The sequence below is a fragment of the Diaporthe batatas genome (genome assembly GCF_019321695.1).
Source record: "Diaporthe batatas strain CRI 302-4 chromosome Unknown Contig00011, whole genome shotgun sequence".
Taxonomy (NCBI): Eukaryota; Fungi; Ascomycota; class Sordariomycetes; order Diaporthales; family Diaporthaceae; genus Diaporthe; species Diaporthe batatas.
This window is the reverse complement of record NW_025408558.1, coordinates 859,365-874,805: the sequence shown is the minus strand read 5'-3', so window position 1 is coordinate 874,805 and position 15,441 is coordinate 859,365. Positions and strand designations below refer to the sequence as shown.

General features: G+C 57.3%; 4 protein-coding genes across 4 annotated transcripts; 2 read left to right on the top strand and 2 right to left on the bottom strand.

Moving 5' to 3' along the window:
- Positions 1–415: 415 nt before the first annotated feature.
- KVR01_009129 (uncharacterized protein) lies at positions 416–5,559 on the bottom strand. The gene is made up of 4 exons (XM_044788215.1): positions 4,771–5,559; positions 4,675–4,704; positions 4,003–4,368; positions 416–3,946 (listed from the first exon to the last, which is right to left on the bottom strand). Exons 1-4 carry the CDS (start codon positions 4,918–4,920, stop codon positions 2,801–2,803), a joined length of 1,692 nt encoding a protein of 563 aa, XP_044641631.1. The 5' UTR covers positions 4,921–5,559; the 3' UTR covers positions 416–2,800.
- A 1,044-nt stretch (positions 5,560–6,603) lies between these two features.
- On the bottom strand, positions 6,604–8,854 carry KVR01_009450 (ubiquitin-specific protease UBP6). The gene is made up of 2 exons (XM_044788284.1): positions 8,682–8,854; positions 6,604–8,555 (listed from the first exon to the last, which is right to left on the bottom strand). The coding sequence occupies exons 1-2, from the start codon at positions 8,692–8,694 to the stop codon at positions 6,886–6,888; spliced, it is 1,683 nt and encodes a 560-aa protein (XP_044641952.1). The 5' UTR covers positions 8,695–8,854; the 3' UTR covers positions 6,604–6,885.
- A 183-nt stretch (positions 8,855–9,037) lies between these two features.
- Positions 9,038–10,745, top strand: KVR01_009388 (uncharacterized protein). The gene is made up of 4 exons (XM_044789446.1): positions 9,038–9,167; positions 9,225–9,551; positions 9,657–9,782; positions 9,834–10,745. The coding sequence occupies exons 1-4, from the start codon at positions 9,165–9,167 to the stop codon at positions 9,885–9,887; spliced, it is 510 nt and encodes a 169-aa protein (XP_044641890.1). The 5' UTR covers positions 9,038–9,164; the 3' UTR covers positions 9,888–10,745.
- A 1,076-nt stretch (positions 10,746–11,821) lies between these two features.
- KVR01_009146 (uncharacterized protein) lies at positions 11,822–15,033 on the top strand (the record flags this gene model as incomplete). The annotated part of the gene is made up of 6 exons (XM_044791057.1): positions 11,822–12,418; positions 12,749–13,711; positions 13,789–14,169; positions 14,225–14,260; positions 14,332–14,718; positions 14,803–15,033. The coding sequence occupies 6 exons, from the start codon at positions 11,822–11,824 to the stop codon at positions 15,031–15,033; spliced, it is 2,595 nt and encodes an 864-aa protein (XP_044641648.1).
- Between the last annotated feature and the right edge of the window lie 408 nt (positions 15,034–15,441).

The following is a 15,441-nucleotide window of genomic DNA, read 5'->3' as shown; positions in this document are numbered from 1 at the left end:
GACGAACACATGTTCGCGAAACCGAACGGCGGCGGGCGAACCTACCCGCCCGCAACCCGCCAACGAGCGCGGCTTACTTGATTCGGATGTAGCTTGCGATGGAGGAGTGCGTACTTACGGAGCCTCAAGTCCACCGGTGTGGGACTCCCAGCGGGGTGGGGAGGAAGGGCAACAGAAATGGCCCCCGACATGTGAGTCTGTCCGTGTGAGAGCTGAAGAGACATGCCACCAAAAGACGAGATTTCGTATCTATCTCGTATATGCTTCTTGCCGCGGTAGGGAGGAGGAGGGCCGAATGCTGACGTGTCTGCCTGTGTATTCACCGCCCCTATCAGACCGGCCTCACCAACCACGTTCCGATATGGGGCGATCTGTGACGACGGCATCGAGCCCGCCGCATCGGGGGACCAGGCCGGGCTTCCACCCCCTTCCACCCCCACCCGGTGAGAGCACATTTTTCACACCGGGCAATAATACACGCATTACGCCGCAACCACCACCGTGGCTGCTTGTGTTTCTGTTCCACCTTTGTGGATATCTGGAGGTGTGATGGGGGGGGGACACTGTGCACCAGCCTCTCAAGTGAGCGAGCGGATGGGCAAAGACAGCCAAAACTCGTCCCCGATAGACGAGGTTATGCATCTCGTGCATGGCTACTGGGGATTTCTGAGGCAGGCCGCAGAGACTCGCCTCCCCATGATGGGAAGCAGAAGCCGCAAAAACAAACTGCCCCAACCCACGTCTGCATATGCGCGGCCAGCTCCCCTGGCGGCTCTTGCAGCAGCAGCTTCAACAGTTGTCGTGCGTCCACTCGCAACTCATGCCGTGGTCAGAGGAAGACACGCCTGTCTTCTCTGCCCACTCGTCCTGGCGCCCGTTGATGGTCGCCGTCGACAGGGGATAGGCCGGCCAATGTCGAGGAAATCACGCACCCTCCCACACAGAAACAAATGCATAACACGCACGCATGCAAACGTTTTGCTTTTTCTAAGCCCCTCCTTTTTTTGAGGCGCGTGTCCACATGGCCCGACACGAGGTACGTGCATGAGAAACGTGCATCGGGAGGGAGGCGGGCAGATCACAAACTGGGCACTGATACCAACACCACGACGCCGCCCACACCACAACGGCTATGTCAAGTCCCGCTTCCAAAACTCTTTCACTCACCAGGAAGACGGGAAGAATTTCGTGCCGGAAAGTGGGGAGAAGATAGGGGGGGTTTACAACTGAACAAGGAAAATATCAATAGACCTCAGCTGGGCAAGGGGTGGTGTGTGTGTCAGCACAAGACAGGCACATCCATCATCTTTTGGAAAGACCCATGCCGGACACAGATGGATACCTTCTCCAGACTCCCTCCGAGATCCTCAGGTCTCAAAAACTGCCACTTATGATAAAAGAAAAAGCCGCCGATGAACCGCACTGCTTCCCCTTTCCAGGTCGTCGTCGCAGAGAAGAAGAAGAAAAAAGAAGAAAAAAAGACAGATCCGAATGCGAGGAGACAGACGCCTCGTCCCGCGGCGCAAACGAGAGACACTGATCTGCGGACATAAACCCCCGACGCAAGCCAAGGCGGGCACAAGAGGCCGGGGGGGGGGAGGCAAGCGAGAAGAAGCAACATCGTAGGAAGGGGACGAGACTTCCAAAAAGAAGCAGGAGAAGAAAGAAAAAGAAAGAGAGGAAGAAGCAAAAAAAGAAAGTTATTGGAGGCAGCCCGCTGTCCGTTGCCCACATTGTGTCCAACACCGCCCAGTGCCTATGCACACGTCAACGCGCATCAGAACCACACCATATCATCTACCGACGACACGAAACCACACGACATGCACAAGCTTGCGAGCCCTTCCCCGGTCTGGCCGAGTGTCATGGGGGACTGACTGACTGACTGACTGGTGACTCGAGCAGTCGGGCTCAACAGGTAGCCCGAATGAGAGGGGACTTCGGGTCTAGGAGGCTCTCGGGGCCAATATATCGAAGACAGACAGACAGACAGACAGACAGACAGACAGACAGACAGATTCGAGGCAGAGCCGGGGACTCTGGAGAAGAGCAGGAAGTCGTGAGAAGAGAGAGGGAGGGAAACGTGTCGCCGTTCTGAACCGCTGGAACGTGCCGCATGTTATCCTCAACCTCACACCACACGCGCAGTTTGTTGGTTCCATGCCCTGAAGGGCGGGACCGCGAATGCGATATGTCCCCTCCCCTACTAGGTGTCGTACGCAGTCCGTGAAGGCGCCGAGAGGACAAAACGGGACAAAGGCCCCCGGAGATATGACCAAGGATGAGCCAGATGACACATGGACGAGCAGGTAGGTAGTCACGGATACAAGACCGTGGCCGGCGCGTAGGTATGTAGGTATGCTCGCTCACTCTCTCTGGCTGGTATTTCTTCTCATGCCCCATGGTAAGAACTGCTGTCTGTCTGTCTGTTTTGTTTTTACTATTATCTTTCATCCATGCCAACCCTGATGCTTCATCCTCAACCACAACCCCCTTCCCCGCATGACATCGCCACTGCAATCACACATCCTCATGTCTCTCTGTTCATTCTCACCCGAGAGGGGGGAAAAAATCCATAAACAAGAATGCTGTTGGTTGACCCCCCAGGTAAGTACCTGCCTGGGTAGGTGTAGATAGATCTGTGTGTTTTAAGCTAAACCAAAGAAAAGAAAAAGGGCAACCTGGGTATTTAGGTGGTAGGTAGGTAGGCAATCGCGCGGAAACCACATTCCATGCATCCCTCCTCCCCATGCAACAACATATGTGCAGTTAACCAGCCCGTAAAGCAAAGGCCGCTCGCTCAGTACCGATAAACCGGCCTCTTCCCGGACGAAGACCCGCCGTACGAGTCCGAGGCGGTCGGCGCGTTGTAGATGTCATCGCTCAGGTCCGACACGGCACGTGGCCTGCTCGACGAGGAGGACCCGCCGTACCCGCCCGCGCTGCCGCCGGCGACGACGGGGCTCACGACCTCCTTATCGCCGTCCTGGTCCGGCGGCCCGTAGCCCGCGCCGTGCATGGTCACCTTGTTCATGGCGCTTTCCTGCCGCCCGAGATAGCTGCGCGTCGGCTGCTCGCCGAAGCCCGGGTGGAACGGCTCGTCGGCCAGCCGCGGCTCGTCCAGGTGTGGCGCCCCAGAGTTGGAGGAAGAGGACCCGCCTCCTTGCTGCCTCCTGCCGCTGCTGCTGTACCCCGCCGGCTCCGGGTCGCGGAAGGGATCCTGGCCCTCATCCAACGGCGTTGCGTTTGCGGATCGGGATGGGCCCGCTGTTGTTGAGTAGTGGTTGTTCCCTGCTGCAGAGTGTCCCGGCGGCGGTCCCGGAGGTGGCGGCACGTAGTCCGCGGGGTCAGGCTCTTGTCTCCCCTTCCCTTTCCCATTGTTGAGCGGCTTCCTTGGCACCGACGGCGCCGATTCGCTCACGTACCCCATACCGGCGGGTGGGAATGATCCCCCCTGTTGGAGAGAGTAAGACGCCGTCGCCTGGGGCATGGGAGGGCGGTTCGAGCCGTTCACCTCGGGCGCGGGGCTGACGTTCTCGGAGCGGTCGCCGACGCCGAGTTCCTTCCTGGCGCTAAGCCGGGCGCGCTTCTCGTTGTTGAGCGCCTGCTGCAGCTCCTCGTTGACGTCGATCAGGCTCTCCATGGTCTCGTTATCCGGACCCGGGTTCTCGGCGGTCATGTAGCCCTGTATGCTCCTGGACGCGCTCAAACACCTGTCGGCGAACTCCTTGACCAGGTCGTTATCCAGGACCTCGGTCGATGGCGTGTTGGCTACCAGCTGCGAGAGCAACTTGGCCGACGTCCGCGCCTCCTCTAGACGGTTCGCCAGCTCGACGGGGTCGGGAAGACGCTTGTTGCTATGGCTCCTCGCGAAATAGTTTTGCGAGTGCATGTCTTGAGGGGGCATGTTGAAATTTTGTGGACGCGGTGGTGGCGGCGGTTGTCCCTGAAAACCATTAGCAACTCTGCTTCTGACATGGATGCAGTGGTGCCGGTGCATACCTTGTAGGCCTTCTCCTTCTCCTTCTTCCACAGCTCGTTGAGCGGACCAAGGTTCTCGTCCCAGCCCTTCTGCTGCTCGAATGTGTCCAGCGTCTCCATGAGCATGTGGCGCACAGAGAGGTCTTTCCCACTCCGCAGCAGCTCCTTGACCACGTCCAGGAACTTCCCGTCCAGGTTCCGAGTAAAGGTCGGCCCGGGGTTGTCAGCGAGAATCCTCATGAGCATGAGCGCATTGTACTGGTAGGACGGCTTCGTCCAGTAATCCTTCTTGAGGTACTTGCGTATCGTCCGCGCGCACTCGGCGGCTGCTGTTGGCGACGACTCGGCGGACTCGACTATGGACGGCAGGTAGATGACATCGTCGCCCTGTACTCCCACGCGATCAGCAACTCTGCGCCAGTAGTAGTGTCAGACAAGGGGGCACAGCGGGCGGGCGGGAAAGACGACGGCAGATGGGCAGGCCAAAGATGCGCAAGCAGAAGTGTTGTGCCTGTCCCTCCCGTCATCTCGGACAACGATGCCGACCTGCGCACCGCCCAGTAAGGCCCTCCTCAGCCCTGGGGAGAGATGCCGCAGATCTCGCATCAACCATGTCGTGCGACACTTGCGCGGCCACCCAAAGCTGCCCTAGTCCGGATTCCACGAGTGCGCCCCCAATGACATGCAACATACCGAATTACTACTCGACTCGCAGAAAGCTTTCTACACACACACAGCAGCATCAGCAAGCAAAATCCCCCAGCGACTGGCGGTTGGCGGGAATCGTACCACGCTCCTGGCGGCGACGGCCTCGGGCGAGTCGCCCTGCAGGTCGACGGCGGAATCGCTGCCTGCTGCGCTCGCGGTGTCGCCGGAAGAGTCGGTCCTCTTCTTGATGCTGCCGAGCATCTTACTGCTCAGACCCTTCATAGACTTCATCGTGGGCGTGGGAGAGGGGGCGCGCTCTGTGCGGCCACAGTCAAGGTATGACGTCGGGTCGGGCAAGAGGAAGAGCGGAGGTGGGTGGGTGGGCCCAGATGGGCAGGCAGAGTGACGCGATTAGGCTGCTGTTGCTCGAGTCGAGGTTCGGGGTCAGCCAAGGCTCCGAGTCGAAGCAGCAGCTGTGGAAGCTGTCCTGATGGTCGTGGCGGAAGAAGCAGTAGGCAATAAGTTGGGAGAAGGCTGTTCAAAGAGAGAGGAGAGAGTGAGGGTTGGGAGGAGGGGTATCTCAACAAAGAAGAAAACAGAAAAAGGATCGATGCGAAGGAACGAGGCGAGGAGCGGCGCAGTCAGTTTGGATTGTCGTGCAGTCGTCGTAATGAAGTATGGGGGAGGGGGCGGTGATTGTGCACGATAATAATACCGTACAAACAGTCAGTCAGGCAGTCAGGCAGGCAGGCAGGCAGCCAGTAACAATAATAGACTGAGACTGGGGGCTGTTAGGCGATGGGCCGATGTAATAATATGCGTGGCAGCGTACAGGCATGCAGGCGTGCAGGCATGCTTGCGCAGGTGGGAAGAAAAGGCAGCCTGGCAGCCTGGGATCCGCGAGGTCGCGTCAGTCAAGCAGTAACCAAGAAGGCAGGAAGGGTGCAATGGGGATCTGGTTCGGTTTTCGGTTGACCAACAAAAGCCAAGCAAGGGTCCTGTCCTCGAAGCTCTGAGGGGCAGAGGGGAAACCCACCTGCCCACCTGCCCACCCACGTACGTACCACCTGGTCAGCGTCCCCACAACGCTTGATCTGGGCTGTGCTAATGCGCGTATAATGCTGTGTTGGCTGGCCTATCTTGTCTGTCTGGCAGTCTATCTGTCTGTCTGGGTGGCCCGGGTGTGCTGGCAGCTAGCTGTCTCGTCTCCTCCCCCACTTCGCCTATCAGCTACCAAAGCAGCCTAGGGCCAGCACTCCTGTCTGCGAGACCAAGAGACGGCAGTAGTTTCAACGTGACGGCCGGCCGTTTGAGGCCAGTGTTTTGACAGCTGCAGGAACAGGAAATCGGAGAGGTGTGTTTGTGTGCCCTGAGAGTGAGTTCGGTCAACAGGTCTGTCAGGGGGAGACCAAGCACTCGGAAACAGTAGGTGCGGGGATTATAATCTTCAGTTATACACTTCTGCCGAGCAGCATAGATGGGATGAGACGGGATGGTTTGGCGGTAGGCTCTTGTTGCTTGTACAGTATAGCCCGCCCCAATGGTCAAAGTAAGACCCCTGTTCGTCTTCTCTTTCTCTGTCCTTCTCTCTCTGTCTCTCTCGTTGCTGCTGGTCCTGCCGTCGTCGCTGCTGACTGATTCTTCATCAACGCCGACCGACCTCCATTCACCGGCTGCACAGCCTCAACCTCCACGCAACCCGACCACACTTCCAAGCTTCCTGGCGGGGCCCCCCAGACCAGCCGGCACATCATCTTACGGCTTGGTCGCACTTGGCTGGCACATCACCTGCCGCCCGCCTGTCGTGGCCTTGGGGGCTGCCACCTCCCGTGCCCTCCCGTGCCCTCTCGTGCAAGCTGATGTTGACCCATAACTGACGAGGCCGCCATTGCATGCTTCCGCCCCGGCCAATCACAACTTCCCCGCTAGTTGCGAAAAAGCAACATCAGTAGACAGGGGTCGGGCCACAGCATCCTGCGAGAGACGGCTTTTTTGTATTAATCTTGCAATAATGGTGCACCCACTCTAGTTTCTATCGCTGGCAATGTTCCTCAGTCTCCAGACTCCACTTTGTACCGCCGTGGCAAGCACTGCATCGCTTGTTCCTTGACTAGATCCATGTTGAATGCTCCCTTGCCATCCGTCCCCAGTCAGAATGAGCTGTGCTCCCACATGCGGCGGACCCTCCGGACCAGACATCACCTGCACCGATTCCATGTGAACCATACTGCCGGCCTCGCCTGTTCCCGAACGGCTCTACTGGGTCTCCTCCACGGTGGGCAATGGGACCGCCTTGTACAGCAGGATCAGCGCTGAGTGCGTCTCTCCGCCGCCGGCAAGCGTCTCGATCTTGTCGCCGGCTACCTCCGACACCCTGTCGTCGTTGAACCAGTACCAGTTGCCGTCCTCCTCGCCGACCTTGCCAGTCTTGGCATCCTTGGAGCCCGGCTTCTTGACATACGCCGTGTAGTGCCCGCTGTCGGCGCTGGAACCTTGATGAGTAATCACGGCCCGGAGTTCGTAGAGGCCAGACTGGTTCGCGCCATCGTCCTTGGCCAGGTCTTGGTTGACCAGCGAGAGGAGCTCCTTCTTCGCCTCACGGAGCGCCGATGCCTTCTCCTCCTCCCACTCCGCGTCCGTCTTATACGTCTCCATCGACGTGTCGCCGTCAGCATCTGTAGCAGGCTTCTTGCCTTCCTTCTTGTCCTCCTTCTTGTCCTTCTTGTCAGCCTCGGCTGCCTCAGCTGGGGCATCCGAAGATGTGGGCTGTGCCCTTCTCCTCTTGCGCGCCCGCGTGATGTCCTCCTCGTCCTTCTGAACCTCTCGAAGCCTGTCCCTGACTGGGATCAACTTCTGCTTCAGCTCGTCCGTGCAGAACTCCATGATGTCGAGGTCCTTTGGGAAGGTGACCTTGCGGAGGATCTTGGCCTTCTTCTGCGTGTCTCTCCTCCAGAAGAAGCGAACGAATTGAACGGTCAGGTACAAGGGCAACCGCGAGATCTTAGACGACCTAGTATAAGATACGTCCCTGCCTAGTACCTCGGACCTCTTTTCGATCTTCTCTGTCAGGCCAGCCAAGATTCCGTCTCGCAGGTGGTTGGTCTCGGCATCGATATGACAGTTGAGCTTCAGGTGCCTGTCAATGGCCTCAATAGGCTGCTCGCCCCGCTCTCGGGCTTCCTGCTCGTCACACTCTAGCTTCGACTCGAGCTGAAGAGACATGTATCGGTCGACCCACGAGACGGGGGCAGAATCGTTTGGGCCCTTGATTTGCAGGCTCGTACGGACCTGGGAGAGGATGTTGGTCCAGGCCTCCTCGGCATCCTGCTGCGCATAGCCCTGCCCTGTGCGAGACCTCTCCGCGAACTGGGGGAAGCTTTGACGCAGGGCCTGGATGAAAGCAAATGGCGCAAAGGAATCCTGTGTCTCGCCCATCGCCTTGACAAGGTTCTTCAACTGTGTCGTGATGTCGAACTGGGGCAGGACGCCGAGGGCGCTGGAACCCGGTTGGCTCTTGTACTCGTACTTGACCAGAGATTCTTGGAGCTCGGGTATCGCCCGGAGCGTCTGCAAGGTCGAGTTGAGGTAGCAGGTATTGCCCAGGTTGGTCAGGCCGCTTGGGATCGCGCCCACCTGCTGGGCCCTCTCGGCGTCGGTCATGTCCTCCATGAACTTGATCTTCTCCTTTGGCCGGGCCAGTTCTCCTCCACCGGCGCTCGGGGTGCCCATCATCATAATCTGCTGACCATTCTTCAGGCCAAGCTTGCCCATGTCCGCGTCATCTTTCAGCTGACCACCCTTGATCAGGATCTTTTGTCGTTCGGGCTCGACGGCTGTTAGGCTGTAGACGATCTCCTTGAACTCCGCACCCGTTGCGGAAGGGTCCACCTCGACATCATATTTGGTGCCCTGGTGTTTGATAATGACTGCGATAGGCAATGTTAGCACCTGGCAGTCGATCATAGAAGGGAAGCGATCGGGGCATCTGAGCATTTCCGACCTGCGTGATTCGGAGGAGGCAGGGAGCTGAGCGCGGGGGAGGGTTGACTTACCATTCACCGCCATCTTGTCAGTTGCTGTCTGGAGTTTAACGTGCTGCAACTTTCATTCACAGGTTTGATGCGCAATGGGGATGGTGGAGAAAAAAAAGTTGGCAGTTGTATAGACTTTCTGGAAGAACCAGGTAGATGTATGTCGACGTGAGCTGCAGGGAGGCAAAACCGCGGGAGGCGGGCAGGCAGCTGGGAGCTTGTGTCATCAATGGACATGGCGGGGCACACCAGACAGCAGTGTGTAACTGTGTAAGGGAAGGCGCGACAGGGGGGAGGGGGCAACACCCGAGCTCCAGCAAATAGGGTACGTACCTCCAAGCCTTCCCCTGATTCCGCTGGCATGTCCCGCCGCTCCTGACGCCCCACACCGGGCTGGGTTGACGTCGCTCCATTCGGGGACAGCTCCTCTGGACGACCACCTCGACCTTCACCACGCCAGCCCGGCATCTTGGACACAACTGGCAGAGTCCCCGCGCCTTCAAGATGGTACGGGATGACCCCCATACCCGTATATTTGCATTGCACCGCTGACGAGTCTCCTAGTCTCAATCCCTCAGGCCGTACCTTCAGGCCGTCCGCAGCAGCCTGACAGCCGCCCTCTGCCTTTCCAACTTCGCATCCCAGACCGCCGAGCGACACAATGTCCCCGAAGTCGAGGCCAGGACATCGCCCGAGGTCCTCCTGACGCCCCTAACCATTGCGCGAAACGAAAACGAGCGCGTCCTCATCGAGCCCAGCATCAACAGCGTGCGCATCAGCATCAAGATCAAGCAGGCTGACGAGATCGAGCACATCCTGGTACACAAGTTCACCCGATTCTTGGAACAGCGCGCCGAGTCCTTCTTCATACTGCGGCGGAAACCCATCAAGGTGCGTGGTTACGACGACGGGTGTTCTGCCGACCTCTCGCTGCCTCCCCCCGGGCAGGCTGCGGCACCCCTGACTAAGGTGGAGACTGACCGACCGTCTGAGTAGGGATATGACATCTCCTTCCTGATCACGAACTTCCACACGGAGGAAATGTTGAAGCACAAACTGGTGGACTTCATCATTCAGTTCATGGAGGAGGTTGACAAGGAGATTTCGGAGATGAAGCTATTCGTGAGTGACAACTGCCATAGCCTCCTCGTTGCATCGACTAACCAGGTGCAGTTAAACGCACGAGCACGATTCGTTGCGGAGTCCTTCTTGACACCTTTCGACTAAGGCTTGACTTGCCCTGTATTTGGTTTGTGGGAGGGGGGGTGCTGTGACATGCCATGACGGGTTGGGGTGGTAGATAGCGCTCAGAAACGGAGCAACTCGGCAAGCATGCCTCCTTCCTTTCAATGACCCCGAGCCATGGTATGTGGCTCGAAAATGGCTGTATTGCACCAAAGGAGAGGTTGCTAGGTGCCGGTGAATTGGCACATTGGCAGTATTTTGGCCCAGGCTCAGCACTCATTGCTGCCGTCCAAAGGCTGACAATTGAAATTAGACGAGTCAGATTCAAGCTCATGAGGGAACTGAGCCAATAAAATATCAAAAAGTTGTTTGCAGCCAAGCGGTCTCCCTTTAGATGCTGATTCTCCCACGTCCACAGCAAGGCTACTGGCACGGCTGACACTGCAGGTAGGCTTCCAAGTGCTCATATGCGAAGTTGTCTTATAGGAGGTCATATTAAAGCAAGTGATCTTTTCAGAAACCATGGGGATGTCTTTAAGAAGGTTGGTCCACCAGGTTTTGAGTATAATAATAATTTCGAGTCTGACGCGGCTGAGTGGGCGGGCTGAGTGGGCGGGCTGAGCGGGAGGGCTCAGTTGTGTCCAAGGAGACAGTGCAGCCTTGCCACTCTGCATCATTTCCGAGCTTTCCATGTTGGTTTTCTGTATACTAGAATCACTCTTCGCTTTATTTTGGCAGAATCCTGGTGTCTGCTGGTCATGCGTTCCACCGAGTTCATTCACGAGAGGACCAAGAACAAGACTGTCATGCAGACAAGCTCCGCAAGCCATTCTATCAAGGCTGGCTTGAAGACGTAGCATGATATAGCTCTCCTTTTGAAATTTCTTATTCTCGATGGACAAGATCTAAAGAATGCACAGCTGTGCCACCATGTGTGGTCGAGTCTGAACAATGGACACGACAGTGTTATTACAGTAGATCTGGAGCACACCCATGGACCTAGGAGACATATTGGAGTCAAGGGACCCAGCACGCTGTTTGATATTATAGGGCTTTCTGTTTGTCTTGGGCAACTCATAGCCCTGTCCACCTCATCTGAGGTCCAAGACCCAGATCAGACTTTTTTTGACTTTGGTTTCTTTTTTGATCTCACTCCATCTTGTGAGCTTTTCCCCTTCTCTCTTTCTGCAATTTCTTTTAAAGCAACACGTTTTCATTCTGCCCCTGCCTATATCCTGCTTTCGTCCAAACTCTTGCCAGGCCTCTCCCAGTGCACCTGCTGCTGCCAGGTAGGGACGCGTCGAAGTCCACACCACCAGCTTAAGGTGAGTTGACTTTCTTACTTCGCCCTGGGCTTGCCTGACCTCTTCTGAGTACTAATTCTTTTGCATTTTCCGAAGTGCCCTGCCATAACTTCCATCACTCGGAAACACCAACTTGTACTCTCAATTTCACCATCGTCAAACTTCACTGTTGCTGGACGAGCTGACCACTTCCCTGATCAAGTGAGTATTCGCACCATTCTCTTCTTCTCTTCGCCTTCCTCTGATACCACTTCCACGCTTTGTCCTCGCCTTGCCATCCTGGCATTCCATCATCCTGCCGTCCCATCACTTCCACTGTCACTGTCCTGTTGGCAACGTGTCCTCTCAACGTCACCTCTTTCCTCATCACGTCCCATACTTCCGGTTGATTCCGAGGCACTGCCTCTGAATCACAGGGCCTCAAGTCTGTCCTGTTTGAGCCGGTCTTCTAGTCCAACTGTAAAGACGGAGCTCAGAAACCCCTCCTTCGAGAGTGTAGCAGTTCTCTGCCACAACAGTGGCGTTCCTCCCCTTCCACCTTCCCAACTGCCCGACTTCTTGCACATTGATATAGCTGTCTGGCACTTACTCCACCTGAAGAATTGCTACCTGATTTGTTGATTGGAACGATCTTGATTTGCTAAACCCCGGTAGCCACAGGCCTGAATTGCGATGTCGTCCTCTTCCCACACCACGCCGACCAAACCCGGCTTGGTGAAGACGTTCGAGACGCCTCACGGTCGCCGCACTCATATCCAGCGGCTGCCTCCTGTCCAAGAGGGCTCGAACGATTCGCTCGACTCCTCTGGCGGGGGTGTTCCCCTCAACACCTTTGCCTTCCCTGGACTTCCGTCCCAGAGCAAGAGTGAGACCAACTCGCCGTTGTCAGACCGCTCCTCTTCGATCAACCAGGCTTCTCACCTCAGCGAGCCCGCTGGACTTCAGTCCAGCCTTCAGAATGCCAGGTTCAACATGGGTCTTCAGCAGCTTGAGGCATCGGCTCAGCGAAACTATGGCCAGCTCAACCCGTCTACCGCGGAGTTTCAACCTGCTGGCATCCAGCAGGCCCCTGTTGTGTATGCCCAGCAGAGCTCCATGGGCGTCACTCAGGGTCAGAGTAACATGGCCATGGGATCAACTGCCTTCCAGCCTCAAGCAGGTGACCAGCTTGACGGCGCTGCCCTCACCCCATTCACCACCGTGAGTGTTCCCAGTCAGACTGGCAACACGTTCCCATCCCAGGTTGGCAGCGCGCAGCTTCAGCCCCAAGTGACCTTTCCCAAGACGAACGGTATGACCGTTGTCAACGGATCGACCCCTCAATTCGCCCGAGTTGCATTCGACCCAACCAGTGGAGTGACTTACAACGGTCCTAACGGTGGCAGCCACCTGCAGCAGCAGTTTATTCAACAGCAGCAACTCTTGCAGCAACAGCAAGCTTTGCAACAGCAGCAGCTACTGCAGCAACAGCAACAGCAGTTCCTCAACGCGAGTGGAATGACTTTCGGTGCACCCCACAACAACAACAACCCTCCTGTTCAGTACGCCGCGAACAACACGAACCAGACCCTGGTGCTTCGAGATAGCAACGCGACCCAGCAGTACGCCAACAACACCAAGATGGATTTCAGCGCGCCTCACGGCAGCGGCCCTCAGTCTTTCAACAACGATGGACAAAACACTGGTGCCCATTACGGTCAGGTCGCCCAGGGTATGTCTTCGATCTCCTCCCCACCAGCCAACGGTATGGCCAACGACGCGAGTGGCATGACCACTGTCGCCAATGCCTTTGAGCAGATGTCCATGTCCACTCTGCAGGCCCACCTGGTCCACGGAGGCCAGTACGCGCAGGCGCAGACCAACGCGACCCCTACTTTCCCACAGGGTGTTGCTAGCCCTGCCCAGTACTCAGCCCAGTCCACACCCTTCCAGCCGCAGAGCAACGTTGTCATGCAGCAGCAGCAGCAGGTGGGCAACCTCTCCAGCAACTCTGGAGGCGGCCCCAATTACGTCCAGTCGACTCCCGCACCGCCGTCCACCATGTACAACAGCCCTGGAGGCGCAGTCCCCCAGGCTCGTTACGTGGCGCCCCCCTCCTCTCGTGGATGGAGCGAGCCTCGCAAGCTGGACACGCGCCCCAACATCTCGAACGAGCCTCCTCCTCGATTCGATCTGCAGACCACTCCGACTGGTGTGTCTCAGCAGGGCTACAGCAATGTGATGTCGCCTGCCTCGACCGCTGGCACCATCCCGCCCCGCGGCACCACAGCCTCGACTGGACCATCGTCCTCCGCCAACTCGGTGGTGGACCCCTTCAACGGCCCGCCTCTGCCCAGCGTCATCCAGCCGATTGAGCCCCAGTCTGCCATGGTCCTCCACGAGAACCGTGTGCCGGAGGCAATTCGCAGGATGCGTTCCAAGCAGTTGAACGCGCTGACGGACTCCGGACCAAACGGTCGTCCCCGTCTTGACGTAGCTCTGGATGCTGCCAACTTCCCCTTCGTCGAGAGCGCTCGCAACGCGCAGCCTGGCGCCCACTGTGGTGTCATAAAGCTGAAGAACGTGAGTCTGCGAATCCCTCTGCCTTTCATGAATCTGGACCTGAGCGTGTGAACGTCCCGCTGACGGAGCTTTATCAGATTCCCTTTGCCACCAAGAAGTCCGAGATCCTCGCCTTTCTTGGGCGCAACTCCAAGGTTTTGAATGACAGCCAGGAACCCGTCCACATCATTATGGAGCGCGTTACGACCAAGACCAATGATGCGTTCGTCGAGTTCATGAGCATGCAGGCGGCTTCCAACGCTGTCGAGAAGCACCACAAGACCATCGCGAACGGCCGCCTCAGCCGCCTTGGCGACCGCCCGATTGAGGTGGAGCTTTCCAGCCAGGCCGCCCTGATGAAGGACCTCTTCCCTCACGCCAAGGGTGTTCGCTGGGAGGGAGCTGTGCCGATCATCCTCGAGGACCACCCCACTGAGCCGTGGAACTGCTTCAAGGGATTTGTCACCGAGGAGGAGATGGTAAGAGACTTCGTTTCGTGCCCGGTTTGTGAAAGTGCTAAGAAACTGTGCACAGGCGATGCTTGTGAAGCACGTCGAGGTTCCCCAGCGTGTAAGTTAACAAATCATCCATCCACCACGGTTCCTGCCTTGAACAGTCAGCTGATGGTGTTTTTCACACAGTCCCCCTACTCCCGTGATTGCCCGCAGCGCCCCTTTGAGTGCATGATCAGCACCCTCCGCAAGCTGCCGTGGTACAAGACCGACTGCATCACCATCAAGCAGCGCCACGCCGTGTACAACGCCTGCATCCAGCTGATCCGTCTGCTTCAACACTCCATCAACGACAGGAAGAACGAGGAGCACCTGACGCCGCAGCTCCTGAAGCGCCTCTGGACCTCGGCCATGCTCTGCCACGGCTTCACGGTCACCCAGCGGGACGACATCGCATACGTGGCCGGCATCCCGGAGAACCGCCTGCGCGAGTTCAACATGCCTCGCTTTGCCGAGAAGTGGGTGCACGCCTACACCTTGTGCCCCAAGCCTGGCACCCCACTGGACATGATTGAGGTATGGTTATTGCGCTTCCTTTCATTCCATCCTTTGTGTTGTTGTCACCCGAAAGAAAAGTGTTGCTGACCAAGCCGGCCACAGTGGTACATCGCCATCATTCGCGAGGAGACCAACCGCACCGTCAGCATCCTGCAGCCCAACATCCAGGCTCAGATCTACAAGGAGGGAGAGCACACCGACCTGTACTGGGGCTTCTACTTCAAGGAGCTGAACCTCCCCCAGGGCCCTGACTTTGACAACATGACCCTGGCCAGCATGGCGGAGCTCGAGTTCCGCTGCCTGACCAGCATCCTCACGCGTGCCTTTGGCTGAGGTGCCTGTCGAGAGCTGTACCGAGATGGAATGGCTTTCTTGTTGGAAACCCTTGTTGGTTGTCCTTGATTCGAAGGTGCCTGTCATCCACAGATGACTGTTGAGTCCGTTCTAAACCGGACTGTTGGTCTACAACAATCTGCTCATCATTCGCTTCTCTGAGTTGGCTGCCGTGGAAAGAAGGCGGCTGGAAGTTTCATGGCATGGAATTCTTCTTCGGAAATCATTCCCTATCCCAGCTGAGGCTGAGACCTGGAGGACTCTTGTCCGATTTGAATGATGCGACACATGGGTCGGAGTTGTTGGCGGCATCTGCCTCTTTTAATTCGTTTCTTTTTAGTTTCTCGTTTTCTTCCGTCCTGCACCCCCTGGCCGCGGGGTTGGCGTTTCCGGATGGGTTGTTCTCCC

Coding starts and splice junctions, on each gene's coding strand:
- KVR01_009129 (XM_044788215.1), bottom strand. CDS start 4,920: ATGAAGTCTATGAAGGGTCTGAGCAGTAAGATGCTCGGCAGCATCAAG. Junction 4,369..4,674: donor GCGAGTCGAGTAGTAATTCG/GTATGTTGCATG, acceptor GTGGGAGTACAG/GGCGACGATGTCATCTACCT. Junction 3,947..4,002: donor AGAAGGAGAAGGCCTACAAG/GTATGCACCGGC, acceptor AATGGTTTTCAG/GGACAACCGCCGCCACCACC.
- KVR01_009388 (XM_044789446.1), top strand. Junction 9,552..9,656: donor TGCGGCGGAAACCCATCAAG/GTGCGTGGTTAC, acceptor CCGTCTGAGTAG/GGATATGACATCTCCTTCCT. Junction 9,783..9,833: donor TTTCGGAGATGAAGCTATTC/GTGAGTGACAAC, acceptor AACCAGGTGCAG/TTAAACGCACGAGCACGATT.